At 44.8% G+C, this 20,343-nt stretch overlaps 2 protein-coding genes and 1 long non-coding RNA gene across 8 annotated transcripts in view; 2 read left to right on the top strand and 1 right to left on the bottom strand.

The window, feature by feature from the left end:
- The window catches only part of DMXL1 (Dmx like 1), a 126,863-nt gene extending 124,698 nt beyond the window's left edge, over positions 1-2,165 (top strand). For all 3 annotated transcript variants that reach the window (XM_055301783.1, XM_055301782.1, XM_055301784.1), the window contains one exon: positions 61-2,165. In XM_055301783.1, coding sequence (XP_055157758.1) covers positions 61-285 — 225 coding nt within the window. In that variant the 3' untranslated portion in view covers positions 286-2,165. The remainder of the gene's footprint in view (positions 1-60) is intronic.
- A 6,046-nt stretch (positions 2,166-8,211) lies between these two features.
- On the bottom strand, positions 8,212-10,508 carry LOC129494998 (uncharacterized). 2 transcript variants are annotated; one of them, XR_008661443.1, is made up of 2 exons: positions 10,393-10,508; positions 8,212-9,462 (listed from the first exon to the last, which is right to left on the bottom strand). It is a non-coding gene; the product is annotated as an uncharacterized LOC129494998 (long non-coding RNA). The 2 variants fall into 2 exon arrangements; XR_008661444.1 differs by having other exon boundaries at positions 10,413-10,508.
- A 228-nt stretch (positions 10,509-10,736) lies between these two features.
- TNFAIP8 (TNF alpha induced protein 8) overlaps positions 10,737-20,343 on the top strand; it is a 113,947-nt gene continuing 104,340 nt past the window's right edge. For 2 of the 3 annotated variants that reach the window (XM_055302752.1, XM_055302749.1), the window contains exon 1: positions 10,737-10,870. In XM_055302752.1, the coding sequence (XP_055158727.1) occupies position 10,870 (1 nt within the window). In that variant the 5' untranslated portion in view covers positions 10,737-10,869. The remainder of the gene's footprint in view (positions 10,871-20,343) is intronic. The other variant, XM_055302754.1, reaches the window with a different exon arrangement.

Raw genomic sequence — 20,343 nt, 5'->3', positions numbered from 1 at the left:
TCATTTGGATTTTTAAGGTAATGTACCTCAATTTTTAATATTTTTCCTACTATCTTTCAGATTTGGAGTCTGTCTACCTTTAGTCTTCTTCACACTTTTATCAATGAACATGCCCGGCAGTCCATTTTCAGAAATATTGGAACTGGAGTGATGCAAATTGAGACAGGGCCAGCAAATCACATTTTTTCCTGTGGAGCTGATGGAACAATGAAAATGAGAATACTCCCGGATCAGTTTAGCCCATTAAATGAAGTGTTGAAAAATGATGTAAAATTAATGCTATAACATTTTGACAATAAGATGTAAAATGTATTCCCTATTCCATGGAAGTGGCCAACAACTATAATGTACAGTGATCACTCTCTCTGCCACAGATAAGCTAATGCTTTCTTTTCATATTTATTTTATGGAGCTTTGCCCTTGATGCACTGATGCCTTAAAAATTAACAAGGTCATTCAGAATTAGACTATATTGCCTAAAGTAGAATGTATAAATAATACTGTAATAATACATATTTATAGTATGTTAGAGTGGGTATGTCATAGTGTTAAAGGAGTTTTGTGTTATTGTTGATAAACTCTTCTGCACATGTCTCTGTATGAATTTCTTTAACAGTAAAAATACTCTTTATGTAAGGCAGTTGACATCAGTCATCAATTCACCACACTCATTTCTTTTTTCAAACATACACATCTCAGACTCTTCTTCAACTAGTTAATGATAACTTGAAAACTGGGCAAGAATAAAAAACATAATGAACATCTTCGTTAAAAACTGTCATTTGGGACTTGAGTGATAGATGACCCAAATGGCCTTATTATGTAAAGTTCTCCATTTCCTGTCTGGAGCCCAAGTGTGTGTGTATATATGTAATATATCTTACACATCTTTTTTGAACTTAGTTTGTGTATATATCAGAGAAAATTACAAATCTTTTCATGTGTTTTTGTGCCATAACAACTGCCACTAGAATAGCAACTTTTTTTGCATCTGTTTCTCCTTTTTTGTTGTTGTTCTTAATTTTTGAATTCCCATCCTAATTTTCAAATAATTTCAGGAAGATGTCCAAGATCATTATTTTAAAGATTATCTTGAGTCAAATAAGTCTTAGGTGGCAATAATGATTCTGTGTTGGCATATATGAGACACTTAAAAGTAAGTTTATAAAATTGTCAAAAGATTTTAGAGCACCATTTTCCTTTTTTTTTTTTTTTTAGGTGCTTTTAGTCTCAAAGTTCTGAACACCTTATAGCAGTGTTTTTAGAAACAAATGTGAGAACAGTCAAATTAAATAGATAATACCTACAAATGTAAAATACCTGCCAGATCTACCATTAAAAGAAAATAAACTAGACCTTATATTTTATTATTTTTGCCAAAATATATTATTTTACTATAAAATATGACCAAAATATTAAAAATGCACAATGCTTTTAACTTAAATGTGCTAATAACCCTATTTCTGTCTGTTTTGTGCTATACCTTTTCTGATTAAAAATTATAGACAACTTGATAAATACTTGATTTCAGAGGAGACTGGAGGCAGATGGGACTAAGTATTTAAGGGACAATTATATACTATGTAGCTTAAATATATTTTGTTAATAGGAACTATAAAGACATTTTTATGTAACAAAATATGGACAACTATTATCTTGGAAATTAAAGAGGCAAAGCGAAGAAATGAAGGGCTGGTAAAATGAATTTTGTAATATCCTCAGGATACTTTTAAAAGTATATTGTTAAAGATTTTGTAAATTGTATTCATAATTTTAAATGTGTTAAGCTAGTTGCAGTGAAACTGCACTGTCATTGATTATGTAGAGAGTTTATGTGCACATAATAACCTGTATCTATAACTGTGCAATAACAGTAACGATATGTGACTATTTTGCCATGGATAAATCTGTGACAGCATTGCAAGCGATCCTGCTGTGTGATGTAGTTAAGCTTAAGTTATTTTTCAGTAACTGCACAAATCAAGATTTAAAAAGCTTTAAACACTTTCAGTGAGATAGAAAATTTATTATGCTTATTAGGAAAAAGGCATTGTGGATGAACAATTAAGCATTTTATTTGAGGGTTTATATGAGTAATAAATTATGTAAGCCCATATGTATTTACATCAGAGTCATAATATTTTAAATAAACAATCATGCAGTGACTTTTTTTAGCATGCTATTGTTTTAAGTAATATATATACACCTTTAGTTGATTTAAAGTATGTGACATTTTAAAATAGAGAGTTTCTGTATTTATATTTAGTAAATATAGGAAACATTAATTTTCCTAAATACCTTGTTCTTCTTTTTCTATAATCTTTTTTAACTTAATAGTTAAATGTTATTCAAAAAAAGGTGAGAATAAAAAGTTAAAATGTATATGTAAGTATTAAAATGTACATATATGTAAAATTTTATCTATAGTAATGGAATGGGTACATCAAAATACATTTTTCAAATTATGTATTTTCTGAGAATGTGGCTTTGTAATGATGGAAAAGTTCACAACATTGCAAGTCTTACTTTCTGAAATGGAGGATTTTTCTTATGCAGAATTATGGGACAGTCAATTCTATCCTTGTTCTCTTTGTTCTGCTGAGATTGGTTTCTCCTTTTTTTTTTTTTCTTTAAGATTTTATTTATTTATTCATGAGAGACACAGAGAGAGAGAGAGGCAGAGACACAGGCAGAGGGAGAACAGGCTCCATGCAGGGAGCCCGACATGGGACTCCATCCCAGGCCTCCAGGATCAGGCCCTGGGCTGAAGGTGGCGCTAAACCGCTGAGCCACCTGGGCTGCCCTGGTTTCTCCTTTTTTTTTTTTTTTTTAAATGACTTTTAAAAAAAATTACAAGAATTTTTCACACCAGTCTCAACAGTCAGAGCACAATACAAAAATGCCCACTTTAAGGAAATCTTTATACGATCTTAAAATGGTGATGAACTTTTTAAGTAGGGTTGAAAACCCAGACATATTTTACTAAATAAAAACCCTTGATATCATGGCAGGAGACCATTGTCAATGTTTAAAAAAAAAAAAAAAAAAAAAAAAACAGGTAGACCATAAGAAATATTTGTATAGTAATGGAAAAATTATTAATGTCTATATATGCAAAGAGAACTTAAAAATGATAAATTATTGGAGAAATCAATTCACAGAACAGGACATTGAAAAAAAAGAGCAAGTTAATAAAGTATGTTCATCCTCACTAATGGTTAAAGGAATGTTTGGGGGGAAGAAAAGCAACAACATGATACATCCACTTTTCATCTGTCAGATTGGCCTAAAATGAAGGGACAACCTCAATTTGGTGGAGATGCAAGGAAACAGGCATACCAGAACACTGCTGGTAGAAGTAAGGTGGGACAGAGTCACCTAGATGCATGTCAAGCTTGAATACACCTACTTTCACTAAGCAGTCTTACTTTTAAGAAATCCTATAAGGATAAAAGCACCTCTGCACATAAATATGTGCACCTAGATATTTATTGAACTATCTGGAGAAAGAACTGGAAATCTAAATGTTAATTAGTAGGTAAATGGCTAAGTAAATTGTGGAACATCCATGGAATAGAATAGAATACACAAAAGTTTAACATGGAAGAAGGGAAGAAGGAGGTAATATTTTCCCCAACTCCTCTGAACCCCACAGAGTAATAGGATACCAAAGAGAGAGCGAATCTGTATCTTTAAGCCACATAGTACTTTTTTTTTTAAAGATTTTATTTATTTGTTCATGAGAGACACACACAGAGAGAGGCAGAGACATAGGCAGAGGGAGAAAGAGGCTCCGTGCAGCAAGCCTGATGTGGGACTCAATCCCAGGACTCTGGGATCACACCATGGGCGGAAGGCAGGTGCTAAACCGCTGAGCCACCCAGGGATCCCTAAACCACATAGTACTTAATGACAGAGCTGCTCTGTTGAATGAAGTGGCCTTGTCAAGAATACTCTGAAGTATTTTGATGCTTGATATATTTACCTAAGTAGAGAGGTTAAAATGTTACCCTCTGGAGTACTTGGGAAAAGGTGAACATATATTACTCAAATGCCTTCTAGAAAGGTATGTAGCTTTTGCTATAGTTATTTTCAAAACACAATCTTTTTTAGTTTTTCATGACTTCCCCCCCCCTTCCTTTTTGACTCCTATGTATATGTGGCCAATAATTCAAGGACCTAATGTAGATACAGTATCACATTGTTTCACAAGGCTTCTGAGATTAAAGAACATTTCTTAGGCTCTCCCACAGCAAATACAGATGGGTGATAGAAACCATTGTTATGACAACCCATTTCCTTCCACAGAGAGATTTTATTCATTGGAGTTGTCCACTCAGTGTAGGTATAACCTACGTAACAGAACTTCAGTATTACAGTGTATCAGCCCTGGATAAATTTTAAATGATTTAAAAAACTATACTCCTCCCACATGCAAAATACTCCCCAAAATTCCAATATTATCCTGTTGTTGCTTCCAGATCAGGCGTGAGCCCCAGGATCCCATTATCGAAATCAGGTCCAAGTACATATTTGGCTCCTTGATTGGGGTTCCTTGTGTAGAGTACTTCTCAGTCTAAAGACCTATGTATTAATTAGTATGAACTAGAGCTAGTATTAGTTCATAGGTCTTGCACACACCAAACATACAGTTGTGAGACTGTATGACTATCTCCCATTCTAAAAAAGGGGAAATGGGAGTCACATAGTAGTACCTGGTCTATACAGATTCTAAATAATCCTCTTCCCTGGATTTTTTTTTTTTAAGATTTTATTTATTCATAAGAAACACAGAGAGGGGCAGAGACATAGGCAGAAGGAGAAGCAGGCTCCCTAGAGGGAGGCCCCTGCAGGACTCCAACCCAGACAGGGGATCATGCCCTGAGCCAAAGGCAGACATTCAACTGCTGAGCAACCCAGGCATCCCCTCTTCCCTCAACTTAATTCTCCACAACCCTTGGCTCTCACCCTTGGGCTGTTTTTTTCTTTCAAAGTCTGAGTTAGCTTTTTTCCATAAAAGTGGCCCATGTTTTTAACTGAAAATGTCAACAAAAGAAGTTTCAGGATTCAAAGACCTCTACATTTTGTGCTCTCCCTGTCCCTTATAGTTCAGCCTAGTAAAATGGCTTTTAAAAGGGGCATATGGGTGGCTCAGTCTGTTAAGCCTATGCCTTTGGCTCAGGTCATAACCCCAGGGTTCTGGGATGGAGCTCCACATCAGACTCTGCTCCATGGGGAACCTGCTTCTCTGTCTCCCTCTGCCCCCTCCCCCTGCTTGTGTTCTCTCTCTCTGTAAAATAAATCTTCAAAAAAATTTGCTTTTAAAAACTGTGTTTCTTCCGTATTAATTTATAATGCATTCTGAAAACAGCCACACTCATAATTTTTTTTTTTTTTTCTGAAACGGGCTCTTCTCTGCCTTGAGCTACCTCCAAGATTGCTGTGGTATACCACATTAAGATTCTTAGAAATTGGGCAGCCCCAGTGGCGCAGCGGTTTAGCGCCGCCTGCAGCCCGGAGTGTGATCCTGGAGACCCTGTATTGAGTCCCACGTCGGGCTCCCTGCATGGAGCCTGCTTCTCCCTCTGCCTGTGTCTCTGCCTCCTTCTCTGTGTTTCTCATGAATAAATAAATAAAATCTTAAAAAAAATATATTAAAAAAAGATTCTTAGAAATTCTAGTATCTCATGAAAAGGGTCTAGATGGCACACCCATAATTTTTTTTGAGATCTCAACAAAGGGACTTCACACAACGTTGGCCACATCTCTACTCCAAGACCATTTATAATCCACCCAGGTATTGGGTAATTTTTTCAAAAATTATCATGAGGCCATTGTTACATAGACCCGTGTGTGCATGCACACACACAGACAACACAGAAGGAGCTAGCACAGCAACCCTTTACTATGAAGATTGGTAATTGGAAGGAAAGCATTGAGAGGCTATCACAGGAAAACAAGAGCTTCAGGGTGCTGTGCTAGAAGTATTCAAGAAGGTAGGAGGCTCTCGTTTAAAATCAAGGGTTGCCAACTTGGACTATAGCATCTCATGGGTAAGTACACGAGAGAACTATATAGAGCAGAATTACACAGCCAAAGATAAAACTAGCTTTTGTAGTATTTGGGGTAGGTTCAAATGAGATTTGAGATGGTCAAAAGGCAGCAAGCAAGCTTCTAGCAAGCTTTCTTCAGAAGATGTCCCTTTTAGTCACTTATCATAGGAGGTAAATAATTCTGAATAGAGAGTTAAAAATACTCTGTGATGAAGGTATAACCACTGGTGATCTGTACTAGCTATGAGTGGGGGTTGTGGTCTATGGAAGTAATAGGAAAGAGCATTGATCCCAAAATTTTTATTCTATCCTTGAGTTTCTAGTTTGCCTGACGTTGAACAATTCTCTTACCCGACCCCATCTGCATCTTCCCCGCTGAACAGGGAGCCCAATGCAGGACTCAATCCCAGGAACCTGGGATCATAACCTGAGCTGAAAGCAGACAACTGCCTGAGTCACCCAAGCACCCTAATTTTAGCATTTTTAAAAGATGTATTTTAGAGTAAGAGCATGCAAGAGGGGTGAGGGGCTGAAGGAGAAAGAGAAGGAGAATCCCAAGTGGACTCCACAATCAGCACGGAGCTTGACACAGGACTTGATCTTAGGACCCTGAGATCATGACCTAAGCTGAAACCAAGAGTTGGTTGCTTAACCAACTGAGCCACCCAGGCACCACTACAGTTTTGCAAGGAAAGTATAGAACTTAAGAGGTTGAGAATAGATATTTAACTGAATGCAGCTCATGTAGATAGAAGAGAGGGCTTGAGGGACACCTGGGTGGCTCAGCGGTTGAGCATCTGTCTTTGGCTCAAGGCATGATTCAGGGGTCTGGGATAGAGCCCCACATTGGAGCCTGCTTCTCCCTCTGCCTCTGTCTCAGCCTCTCTCTCTCTGTCTCTCATGAATGAATAAATCTTTTTTTTTTTTTTTAATTAACAAAACGAAGAGAGGGCTCGAGGAGTCCCAGAGAACTGGTGAGGTTTGCTGTGATCCACTGGAATGAGAGGAAAGGAAGCCAAGATGAGTGATTGCAGATGGTATTTTTGCTAGGTCCCACAGGAAGTCACGAAAACTCTCCACTGCTGACCTGTATGTTTTGTGTGAAATAGGAGGTAAGAAGGTATATTAAAAGCAGGAAGGGCAAGGGGTGGGAAAGATGTCTCTGGAAAGGGGTGAAGATGGAACCCCCTTCATTCGACTCATGATACAGGAGGATATCCAGGTTGCATGCAGACTTAGCTAAGATTAGAGGTCATGAATCTGTAGAGAATCAAGAGTCACCTTTTTTGGTTCTTCTTAAGGAGTCCATATTGAAAATGTGGATGGCCAGGAAGATTTTGCCAGATGAGTACAAGGAAAGGACAACGAAGTGAAGGAACAGAAGGCACTAGCCATGAGTAGCTGAAGTGTTGGTTGTTGGGGCTAGGCTGGGTGGGAGAGGAAGTGGGCTGGGAGAAATGAAAGTATGTAAAGAGTCAAAAATGAAGTCAAGGATGAGAGACTAGTCAGGGTGTAGAAAGTTGAAGATAGATTATAGAATCTGTGATATAGAAGGGGCTCTGGGCAGTGCTGTGTCAGGGTGCAGCTGGGAACAAGGAAGACAGAAGTGAAGCAATGAGGACAGTTCGTGGGGTTGAGCTTGAAGACACCATGACATCCTGGCTGACTCTCAAAGCACTCATGCAGACACTCTCCTCCTCCTATCTCAGCAGAAGAAGCCAGGTCTCCTTAACACTTGTGCTTTGTCCTAAGGCATCCAGTTTACACATGGCAGATATATTACTACAGTTCTCGGTTGGTGGTGACAAATATCACTACCAATGGGCATTCAGGCAGGGATCATTTCTAACTATTTGGGGATGGGGAAGGATAGGGGTGCATCAATTCTTTTAATCCTAATTTAGTTGTATCACTGCAGATTCAAAAGTATTTAGAAAGTAATTGCCTTATCCCTCCCTCTGATGGGTGGCACCACCAACGACTGAGCCTGCCAAACCAGAAATCCTGTGAATCAACTTAGATGACTTACCTTCCCTCAACTCCCACATCCCATCAATTTCCAGAGCCTGCATGAGCCATCTTCTCTCCAACCACTTAGTTTAGGTCTTCAGCATCTGTATCAGTTTCCTCTCACTGTCACAATAAATGACCACCAATATAAGGTTTCAAAACAACACAAATTTATTATTTATAATTATTATTTTACAGTTGTAAAGTAGAAGTCCAGTGTAGGTCTCAACAGGATAAAATCAAAGTGTTACCTCAAGAGCACAGTTCCCTTCTGTAGGCTCTAAGGGAAGATCCTCTTTCCTCTGCTCATTTGGATTATTGGGAGAATTTACTTCCTTGGGGGTTCATAGGATTGAGATTCCCATTTTTTTTGTTGTCTGAAGTCCATTTCCAACTTCTATAGGCCACCCATTCCTTGGCTACTAAACTAGGTCCAGTTCCTCTCATACTTTCAATCTCTCTGACCCACTCTTTTACTTTATGGAGCTCACATGGTTCGATTAGACCCACTCACATAATCCAGGATAAGCTCTTCATTGCATTGTCTTTAAACTTCAGCATATCTGCAAAATGTGCCAGGGGTTAGGGAGTGGACATCCTTCCCGGATTTATCTTTCTGCCTACCACAGTAACCCAACCTGACAGATATCAGTAACTTCATAAGCAAGTTTCCTGGTTCTGGCATTCTCCATGCTGTTTTCAGATTAACCTTTCTGGAACAACTGACATACCCCCCATGATCAAACTCCTTCTGGCTTTCTTCTAACCAAGGCTCAAATTAATGCTCTTTAGCCTCTATGGGAAAAAAACCAAAACACTTGGATTTGGTCCTCTTTTGTTATTTTGGCTTCATTCCAACCTACACTCTACTTTTGCCCAACCCTCCTGAATACTTGAAAAATGTTGACTGTGCCCATTTCTCCACCTGTAGCTGCTCCTGAAACTCCTATTCCTTCTTCCAAACCCCAATCACACATCACCTCACCTCCTTCAGGAAGGTGTTCCTGACACTGCCCTCCCTCCCTGGTGCTAGAACCACAGGGCAGGACTCTTCTAAACACCACTGAACCTTGTGCATATTCTTATTTGGGGCATGAAACACAAACGTGTTGTGATGTTCTGGTCTACTTCACCTACAAAGTGTTTAATTAACTGTCTTCCAGCCATATCGTGCCACTTCCTAAATGTGGAACTATTTTAGTTCACTACCTCTCCCTTTTCCTGTCAAATGAAGGCAGCAGCAGTCACAGTGAAGTCCACGGAAGTGGCTGAGAGCAGACCGGCTTCCCAGAAGTCAAGGAGCCTTTACCCGCCAGAGGCAGCCCTGCAGTCTCCGCCAACGGCAGCCAGGAATCCTGAATGCATCGACGTCACCGGGTAGACTTGAGGCCCGTAGAAGCTGAGAAGCAAAAAAAAAAAAAAAGAAAAGAACAGGTGCGATTTGGTGCTTATACGGATATTTCTAATCCATAGTAATGGCAGCAGACGGCAACAGTCCTGCGGACCTGCTTCGTGCCGGCGCGGTAAGCACGCAGGACGAGCTCCTTTAACCGTCTCAACACACTATAAGGCTAGTATCTCATTTTTGCGACTTAGGAAACGGGTGTAAACGCGTCCCTCAAGCCAGGCCTGGCCCCTCGCACCCAGAGGTCCGTCCTTCCAGTCCGGACCCAGCTCCCAGACCTCTGCCCAGCCCTCGTCTGCCTTCTAAGGAGCACCCGGCCGCCCCAGCGTCAGACTGGGTGCGCCCTGCCCAGGGCACCTAGCTCCTCCCCCTCGCCCCCGACCTCCTAGGGCCCTCTGCTGGGTGCGCCCTGCCCAGGGCACCTAGCTCCTCCCCCTCGCCCCCGACCTCCTAGGGCCCTCTGCTGGGTGCGCCCTGCCCAGGGCACCTAGCTCCTCCCCCTCGCCCCCGACCTCCTAGGGCCCTCTGCTGGGTGCGCCCTGCCCAGGGCACCTACCTCCTCCCCATCGCCCCCGACCTCCTAGGGCCCTCTGCTGGGTGCGCGCAGCCCAGGGCACCTAGCTCCTCCCCCTCGCCCCCGACCTCCTAGGGCCCTCTGCTGGGTGCGCGCAGCCCAGGGCACCTGGCTCCTCCCCCTCGCCCCCGACCTCCTAGAGGCCTCTGCTGGGTGCGCGCAGCCCAGGGCACCTAGCTCCTCCCCCTCGCCCCCGACCTCCTAGGGCCCTCTGCTGGGTGCGCCCTGCCCAGGGCACCTAGCTCCTCCCCATCGCCCCCGACCTCCTAGGGCCCTCTGCTGGGTGCGCGCAGCCCAGGGCACCTAGCTCCTCCCCCTCGCCCTCCTCCCCCTCGCCCCCGACCCCCGACCTCCTAGGGCCCTCTGCTACCCGCCGCGCAGCCTCTCCCGCGCCTCCTTCGCCCGCGGGCTCCTCTTCCGGCCTCCGCGGCCCCGGGACCCCTAGCCCCTCCTCTCAGCTCCGCTCCGCGCCCGACCTTCGGGCTTCTGGTGGCCCCGCCCCCGACGGCCTCGCCCCGCCCCCGCCCGGCCCTGGCCCCGCCCCCGGCCCTCCCGGCCCGCAGCCCCCTAGCTCCTGGCCTCAGCTCCGCCTCTGGACTCGGAGCTCGTCGTGGCCCCGCCCCGGCCCCTGGAGCCTCCCGTCGCCCCGCCCACCCCGCCCGGTCCGCCCCGCCCCGGCCCCTGGCTCCTTTTCTCCCGCCCGCCGGGGCCCGCGCTTGCCGGTCGGTCCGCGGAAGCCCGCGAGCGTTCGAGCCTCAGGCGCGCCGGGCGCCGTCCGATCCCCAGGTTCGCCTCCGAGTCCCGGCGCCGCCGCGCCCTCTCTCCCGAGTAAGTGCCCCCGGCGTGCGGGTCCCGCGCGCACCGTCGCGGGGCTTTCCCGGCTGCTTTCCGCTCCGCCGGACTTTCGGGGGATCCTTCTAGTCCGTAGTGACGGCGCGTGGGTGGCGCGGGTGCATGTGAGCGAGCGTGCGAGCGTGTGCGCCGGCGCGCACGGCCCGGAACTCCCCGGAGGTGTTCGGCCCGCAGCCCCACCGCCCGGGCCCGACCCCCTCCACCTCCCGCCCTGAGCCCCGCTCGCGATTCCTTCCCTCCCTCCCTCCCTCCCTCCTCCCGTGGACGCGGCCCCCGCTAGGTGTCCCGCCGCCTCCTAGCAGCTCGCGCTGTCCAGAGCACTGCCTGGGCTGTCGGTGCCCCAGATTGCGGACCGAGGTGCCGGCCTGAGACCGTAATCGCACCCTGCACTGTGAAAACGGGCGGGCGAGGGCTTTGCCTTGCGACCGTTCGTTCGTTCGATGGAGACTGCGTCTGAAGAAGAAAGTTGTGTGTGTGTGTGTGTGTGTGTGTGTGTGTGTGTGTGTGTGTGTGTGTGTGTGTGTGTGTGTCAGACTCGAGCCTTAAGCCTCTGATGGAGGAACACCTGGTGAGCGCCTTGGGACCCAGAGAGGCTGATAGGTATGTTCAAGACCAGGCTGACCAACCAAACTTAGACACCTAGAGGATGCTTATTGACTGTGTGACACCGTAATGCTAAAGCCAGCTGATTTCCTGAAACACTGGAACTGGTAGAAAGAGCAGTGCCCTGAGGGGTGCTGGAGGGAAGGAGGCCCTAGTGGGGAGCCCAGCCTTGCAACTACAAAATCTTTGATTTACTTAAGACTGGTAATTCCGTCTCTCTGTAAATTATTTTATTGGGGGCAGTGGGGTGCTCAACACTCTCTCGACTGAGAGTACATTTATGCATTTTAAAAAAAGTCAATTGATAGCCGCACCGTCCTCGAATCCATCCATGAAATGATTCCCCTGGTTGGTGAGGAGGTTCCATCCAATTCCAATAGTCTCTGAATTCTTCCGTATCTCACTCTACCCTTGCTGTGTTCTTGGTGTGAAAGTAGAGATCCCCATGACATTTCCCCACTTCATGGATAAGAATTCATTTAAGACACTGAATAGAAGTTTTTCATTGAGGTGTAAGTAAAGATGGCAGAAAATTCTGTGGCTAAAGGAAATCACCAGAACAGAGCAGCCTTTACGTTGCCATTGTACATTGGCATATGAAAGCCAGAGCTGATAAATCACTTTAAGTGCTGCTTATCTCAGCAGATATTTTTATCCTGGTTTCAATCCTGTGTTACACAAAAGTGTTTCCACAGTGTTTTAACTAAGGAAACATTATGCTGTGAAATGTAAACATATGACTCCATCTCTCTTAAAGGAAAGAAAGAATTATCACACTTAATTAAACACCTGGAAACATTTATTGCCACCTTCTAATTAGATCTGTCATGGGGAGTTAAGTCAGCAAGTTATTGCTAATTCTCTAGCTGGTAACACAATTAGCTTTTCTGTAGATTTTTCAGACGGCTGTTCCCCTCCGTACCCATTCATTTGCCTCCACCACCCCTTTGCCCACCTTTTGAGTTTTTACCTGTTATTTGAGTAAATCGTTTCAGGATGTGGATGCCACCTACCTCTTATAAAATGTGAAGGCTTTAGACATTGAATGTTTTGCATTCACCATTTTGCATGAACAGATGCGGCCCTTATAAGCCGTTATACTCATCTAGATTATCGCATAATTTAAGAATCATTGAGAAATCACTACCTCTAAGAAGATTCCCCCAAAAGTGTAGTGATTCTGCGCAAGTGAGCCCTTACATTTTTTTTCCTTAAGGGAGACTTTTCATCTATTGTGCCTTTTGGTCTAGAGTGCTTAAATTCAATGAGAAATGAGGTGGCGGGAGCTGGAATATCTCCTCTTCGTGGTTCTTTGATTTTCTGTTTCTGACTATATTGCCAAATACAGTCTTCACCTTCGTAGCAGGGTGTTTTGAGTACAGGCCGTCCTGGGTTCCCAAACGAATGGCCAAAACTGAGGGTGACACCCTCTCCGCCGCCACCACCGCCCCACTGGAAGAGTATTTTATGAGGCCTATTCTCTGCAGATCTTGGTTCTGTTGTAATTGGAGGAAAGGGTGTGTGGAGAGAAATGATTGCATCCACACAGGACTCGTTAGGAAATGCCATGGGGGAGGAGGGGCAGATTTCTAGATGGTTTCTGCCTTGGGGAGCTTCAAATGGCCGATTCTTGCTGTTGGGTCTCTACTGCACTGGGCACTACCTTGGTCTCTGAGTTCAGGGATCCAATTAACCCTCTTCTGCTTGGGACAGCCCCTCGGATGGAAGACATTTCCTTCTTGAAGATTTCACTGGTGCTCACACACAACTGAGCTTTGCTACCGCACCTCACAGGATGGTCTGTTCCCCATCCCCTCCACTTTTGTACACAGTGAGGGGACCGAAGGTGGGGTGACCCTCAGGAGGTGGATAAGGATCAGTGATAAGGAGTGAGGGCCACCTGTTTTCTCACAGAGAGGAAAGGCAGTGTTCGTGCCACCCCAGTCCCAGGAGCACAGACTTGGGCCATGAGACCATGCACAGGGGCCAACCTGGATAAACACACACACACACACACACACACACACAAACACAAACCAAAAAACCAAGTGGACAATTTACCCCTGTTTGGCGTTCTCAGGCAGCTCAGGTGTGAGACCGAAATTAAGGGCAGGCCCTGTGTGTGGTGCTGGATTAACTTTTATCACCTTGCCCCTCCTCATGCTGCCCACATCCTGCATTTAATGCCCAGTGCACACAATAAGAACTCAACAAACACTAAAAAGGACCTTTTAACACCCCAACCTTTACGTTTCCCTGCAGGTAACAGTTTAGTTTCTACTCTCCTGTCCCTCGTTTTGAGGATGATGATCCTGGAGTCTGAGTTGACTGCAGCTTCTAGACTTTTATCCGTGAGCGATTCTTACCCACAACTTGAAAATGGATGATTCTTTGAGGGTTAAAAAAAATTGAGTGAACCTTGTTGCAAAACGTAAATGAGGTCAAAGAGTATCCAGTGGACATTAGTTTACTTCTACATTTTGGAATCAGAGGAGGAAATGAGCTACGACTGGAGGGTAGATAATTCTGGAACCAAGAGGCACCAGGCACTTTAGAAACGCTCTGGCCTATGAGTCTCAGACCGTAATATCTGCTGTTACACAAATCTGGAGGTGTATCCCCTCATCCAGCTCGCAGGACGGGAGCACCATTCATTCCCACAGCAGGCATTTATTGAGCTCCTCCTGTGTGTACCGCACCACATAGCGGTCTCATGTTCACAGGGAGGGTCCCAAGAGGCCTGGCAACTTGCAGGAAAATGTTGCCGAGAATGGGCCCCTGCAGGTAAGTTGACGAGGGCAAAAGGTACTTCCTTAGGATAGAAGAGCCATTTGCAAAATACTTTTATTTCAAAATAATAAGAAGCTGAAATAGGCACATTTCTTCTGATGTCCCTTTCAAATGTAATTGCCATAAGCCTGATTTCCTAGGTTTCTGTTTCCTTGGCCTTTTATGTCCAGCAGAGAAGTTACCTGAGAAACTGGTTTTAAAATGTCACAGGCTCTGCGATAATCACGTAATACCCACGCATCCTTTTAGAGAACCGTTGCTTTTCCTCTAGAATCAAGTATTTATGGTTCAGAACCAAGGTAGCAGAGGTTCAGAACCAGCTGCAAAGCTGGATGGGAATTGACAAGTTTGTTTTCCCAAGGTGTGCTTTCATATATAGAACGAGAGGAGTTATAGACTGATGTGGTGATATTTCTCTCTAGGTGACTGGGGGGCCAGGCGCACAGCAATCTGCCCCACCAAAGAGAAAAAAAAATGGATGAGAGGTCCCAGGAATGGGCCTCTCTGCTCAAGCACCCCATGCTGACTTATAAACAAATCAAGATTTGTTTCTTTAATAATAGAGAATGGAATTAAATCCAAAATACCACTTGTAGTTTCCGTAAACATTGGGAATAAGGATGACTTTTTGTTTAGTCACGAAATAGTTGGTTCACATGACTCTGCAGGACTCAGCTGTCCCTGTCTCTGCCACACTGGCTGTGTGACTTTGGATAATCCACTGAAGCTCTCTGAGGCACTTTCTCCCCCTGAAAACCAGGGATGGTATTTACTCCATGGGTTTTGTTATGGGGATTAACACAGAATGTTCCTCTCCTGTCGTCCAGTGAGTAGAAGGCACTCAGCAAAGGGTGGGCTTTTCTGGATTGGCCAAACTGGTCTCATTTCAAGAGGATGATGTTTGTACTGGGTCACAGTGGAGTGGAGAGGAAGAGTGATAACTTGTACCACATGTGCTTTTAGCATGAACTTTCTTTTTTTTTTTCCTATAATGATGCCAGAGGAGCCCAGAGCATGGGGTGAATATAGCACAATTTCAATGATTCCCAGCTGCAGGGTCATGTGATTATGTAGGGAAATCTTGTGGCGGCGGCGGCTGCTGCTGCTGCTGCTAAAGAGAAATGAGCCAGAGCAGGGCATCTGGGTTTTATATATCTGAGCATGAGAAGAGCCACAGCATCCTGGAAGCCTCCCTGTGCATGAGGGAAGCATTTTTCTTTTCTTTTCTTTTTCTCTTCTCTTCTCTTCTCTTCTCTTCTCTTCTCTTCTCTTCTCTTCTCTTCTCTTCTTTCTGTTCTTTCTGATACAGAACTTGGGGGCAGGGGGCTGGGCAAGAGGGAAAGAGTCTTAGTCAGGCTCCATGCCCAGCACAGAGCCTGACCAGGGAGCTTGATCTCATGACCCTGAGATCATGACCTGAGTCAAAATCAAGTCGAATTTGACGGAGCCACCCAGGACCTCCAAGAGGGAGCTTTTAAAAGACCTCTTACAGTTAAGATGTGAGTAGTGGGTTGGCCTTTCACCTCTGGAGGCCCTTTTTTTAAAACAGGTATTGGATGAAACCGGATTATCCAAGACAGACAGGCAGATGTGTCTCAGCTGCCCTTAGTGTCCCAAAGGGACCTGGGCAGGCACATCCTCAGGGGAACTTGGGAGATTTCCAGAAGGCAGGAATGCATCTTCACGGTTATCCCCTGGGTCAAGGTCTGCTGGGCACACTTCTTTCTCTCTCTCTCTGCAGACAGTACCCTCATGTATATTTGAAATGAGCCAACTTTCTCCACGCCTGACCATTAAAAAAAAAAAAAAAGTTTCTTACAATATGACTGTCAACCCAAATGAAGGAGGCAGGGCTTGTGGTGTGTGTGATAACCTGTCTTCAGGTTCCTGTTCCTACCACAAGCCCCCGAGCTGACTATGTTCATGTTCTCCCACACACACGGTCGTGACAAAGGAATTCTGCAGAAATGCCAGTCTTCTGAGAAAATCTGCAGACACCATGTTGGCAACAGGTTGCAGAGTTCAGAACAAACTTCGATGGTTTCAGACCTTTACAGAATAAGTCTTGGGACTTGGTTCCACCACTCAGTGATCAAGGAAATAACCCCTTTGTTTTTTCTTTCTTCTTTCTTTAAAAACAGAGGTCATTTTCTGGGAAAGGCTGGTATTTGATTCTATAGAAAATAAAACTATGGAGCAGTCCCGACTAGTGGTGGAACCCTGTGTGCCTGGGTGAAGGGATGGGCTCCCAGTAACTCACAGAGTGTACCTGGGAGAGGTGAGTGAGCTCAGACCTCCCCTCCATGTGGCACACCCTGAGCCATTTGGCTCTTTAGCTTTGTTGGCCTCAAATGCTCAGGCTGCTATGCCTTGGCAGGTAAGAGACCATGTGTCAGTAGGGAGCCTTCTGAGGAGCAGGGGGTCCCTGCTATGTGTACCCCAAATGGGATGCTTTGAACGCCTGAGGATCTGGGCAGCCACAAAGGTGAGAGACCACATGAAGCTCTAAACTTTTTCAGCGTTGCTGCTACAGTGTAGGTCAGAGCTCCCAACCTGCCTTCAAATCAGAATCACCTGGGACCCTTGATACAAAAGGTACAGATTCCTGGGTTCCACCTATGATGGCATCACAAGGGCTGGGCCTGGGAATCTGAACTTCTTACCCCCCAACCCCCCACCCCCGGCCCCTTACCTGATAGCAAATTCTAAACTCCAAGCCTGGGAGAGCAGTTTTAATGTCTGGTTCTGTGAAGGAGACCATTCAGGCAGCAGGTACCTGTAGGGTTGCTTTTTGTTTGTTTTGGGGGGCCAGCGGTGGTTTGGGCAGTGGAAAGAGCAAATCTCTTGAAAGTACAGAATGGTTTTTTTAAAAGTTTAAAGAAGATTAAAATGAACTTGCCCAAAATGAACACCTGTGTACCCAACCCTAAGAAATAACAAAGTGGTTTTTCTAGTAGGTCCTCACTGGGTTGAGAAATGTTGACCAACGGTTAGATCAGAAATGAAAAATAACAACCAAAACCAAGAGTGGTGTCCCATGAATAGATCCAGGAATTGAGAGCCCTGAAGTAGAGACCCTGGAAAATATGCTCAGTATTTGTTAGTTAAAAATCTAGATGACTTTGCTGACATCATCGGGTAGTGTGCTGGCTGCCCGGGGCCCATCTCCTGTGGTTTTGTAGGTCACTCATGGGTTGGCCGCCCCTTTTTCAAGAGTGACAGATGTTGGGAGGAGCTCCAGACCCAAGACTGGGTCACCAAGTGGCCAGTGAGGCCTCCTCTAGGTTCCCTCAGGTCCCGCGGCCCCTCAGGGCTCTCCTGTTCTCAGAGTGCCCCTCTCATTTCAAAATGGTGGGCGGTGGCAAGATGGAAAGCACAGTTTCTTTCTTTGAAGCCACCTTGCTGTAACTTCCTCCACTTCCCCTTCCTCCTCCTTTTTTTTTTTTTAAATTCTTTTTCTTTTCTTTTTTTTTTTTTTTTTTTTCCTTTTTTGCATTTTGAGTGGGGCCAGTACTTGAGCCTTTCTTCCCTACTTCTGAATTCTGGTCACTCTTCAATGTACTATTCCATTAAGGCCAAGGAGTATATTAAAAGTCTGCATCTGCTGATACATAATAGTAGTTTGAGCAGAGCCTCTGCCTTTCCCTCAAGGTTTAAATATTTGACCAGAGACCAGTAAGGATGAAAAGGGACTAACTTGAGGCATGCTTGAGCCCCCCACCCCAGGCACCTGCCCTGCAGCACAGCAGGGGGCGCCAGCGAACCTTGCAGTTTGGGAAGTGGGGCCATTGTAGGAGGTTGGGTGGTAGGTACTCACCTAGACTCTTGAGTTCCCTCTGGGCACACCTAATCAAATGTACTTTCCATCTGTCTCTTGTAAGTTCTTTCCACACACACACCCTTCTTTTTTTGTTTAAAATTTTTATTTATTTGAATGAGAGCATGCAAAAGAGAGAGCATGAACAAGGTGGGAGAGGGAGAAGCACCTCCCTGCAGAGCAGGGGACCCCACTCCAGGATCCCAGGATCACGACCAAAGCCAAAGACAGATGCTTAATGGACTGAGCCACCCAGGTGCCCCAGGCCTGCTCCCTTTTATTGTTGCCCCTAGGGTTTGTATATTCCTGATAATAAATAGTATGCTGTATCACTGTATCAGTTTGCTGGGGCTGCTGTAACAAAATACCAGACTGGAAGGCTGTACCAGCAAATATATACTTTTCCCAGTTCTGGAGACTGGAAGGCCAAGATCAAGGTGTCAGCAAGTTTGGTTTCTCCTGAGGCCTCTCTCTGTGGCTTGCAGATGACCACGTTCTGTTGTTCCCTCCCCTGACCTTTTCTCTCTGCACACATCCCTGGTGTCTCTCTCTTGATGTAAGGACACTGACCCTTTTGGATTAGGGCCCCACCCTTGTGGTCTTATTTCACCTTAATTATTTTTCTCTCTCAAAGATTTTTTGTATGTATGTATGTATGTATTTATTTATTTATTTGAGAGAGAGCACAAGCACGAGGTGAGGGGCAGAGGGAGAGGGAGAAACAGACTCCCGGCTGAGCATAGAGCCTGATCTGGGGCTCCATCCCAGGACCCTGGGATAGTGACCTGAGCCGAAGGTAGACGCTTAACCACTGCGTCACCCACATGCACTCTTAAGGGCAGATATCCAAAGACTGTCTGTCATATTGGAGATTGGAGCTTCCAAATATGAATTTGTTGGGGGACAGAATTCTCTCTGTAACAGTCACCTTTGTAGAGGGTATTACAAACAATAGTCTTTTTTTTAATTAATTTTTTTTCAAATAATAGTCTTTATGTGAGTGTCATACAGCATACATCTACTGCATAGAGTGTTCAGAAACCACGGTTATTATTTTTCACTTTAAACAACTATCTTTTGAAAAAATTAAAACGCAAAAAAAGTTTTTTTCCTACTTGTCTACTTATTTAGTATATTTGAGGCTCTTCATTCTTTAATGTAGACCTATTTCCATCAGGATATTTTCTTGTCTTTCAGTCTGAAGAGTTTCATTTATTACTTCCTGTAGCTCAGATCGACTGGCAACAAATGCCCTCAACTTCTCCTGTGCATGTGCCTTTCATGTTTGTGCGTCTAATTTCCTTCTTATAAGGACACCAGTCATACTGTCTTGGGGCTTTCCCTGACAGCCTCATTTTAGTTGAACATGTCTTTAAAGATCCTATCTCCAAATACAGTCCTATTTTGAGGTACTGGGGGTTAGGACTTCAACATTTGAATTTTGGAGGGGGGAAACAATGCAGGCCATAACAATCAGGATGCTTTAGGTGGCGTGTAAGAGAATGCCCACCTAATAGGTTTGAATAGTAAAGTCATTAAATTATCTTTTGTGAAGGGCAGAGGTTGGTCCAATCCAAGGCTGAACCAGTGGCTCAGACAATATCACCAGGAACCAGCTTCCTTCTGTCCTTCTACTCTCCCATCATAACTGTGTTACCTTTTCTTCTGAAGACTTGTTGCCTCATGGGCCGAAAATGGTGTCCTCAGCACCAGGTATCACACCCTGCCCCTAGCCCCATCCAAAGGCAAGAAGTGTGTGTGTGTATGGAGGGGAGAGGTGGGGCACAGAGAGGGCAAAGATCAATCTTTTCTCCTGCAGTGTCCATGTCTTTCTATCCGGGGGTAAAATCTTTCATGAATCTCCTCAGGCCTCACCGGGCAGACCTGAATCATGGCTACAAGAAAAGCTGAGAATGTGAATGGCAGTTGTTAAGGGAAAACCACTGTGGGAGGTTGGCTGTGCCAGTAGGAAGAAGGGAGAGGGCAGGATAGTGGGCAAACAGCCTGCCCTGGCCCCAAGCTCCCATGCTCTAGAAGCTGTGTAGCTAAGGCCATCACTATTCCTGATAATAATAAAACCAGATTTTATTGGAATTAAAATTAACCACCCATGATGAGTAGTTGGGAGAAAAACAAAAGATGTGGGAGGTGTTGAAAATCATGTATGCTTAATTACTACTAGTAGTGGCTTTTTATGTTAAGGGTTGGGGATTCATAAAAATAGCACAACTCGCTTTGG

Source organism: Nyctereutes procyonoides, unplaced genomic scaffold, assembly GCF_905146905.1.
Source record: "Nyctereutes procyonoides isolate TBG_1078 unplaced genomic scaffold, NYPRO_anot_genome, whole genome shotgun sequence".
NCBI lineage: Eukaryota > Metazoa > Chordata > Mammalia > Carnivora > Canidae > Nyctereutes > Nyctereutes procyonoides.
The sequence above is the reverse complement of the archived record's forward strand: the minus strand, read 5'-3'. Positions and strand labels throughout refer to the sequence as shown.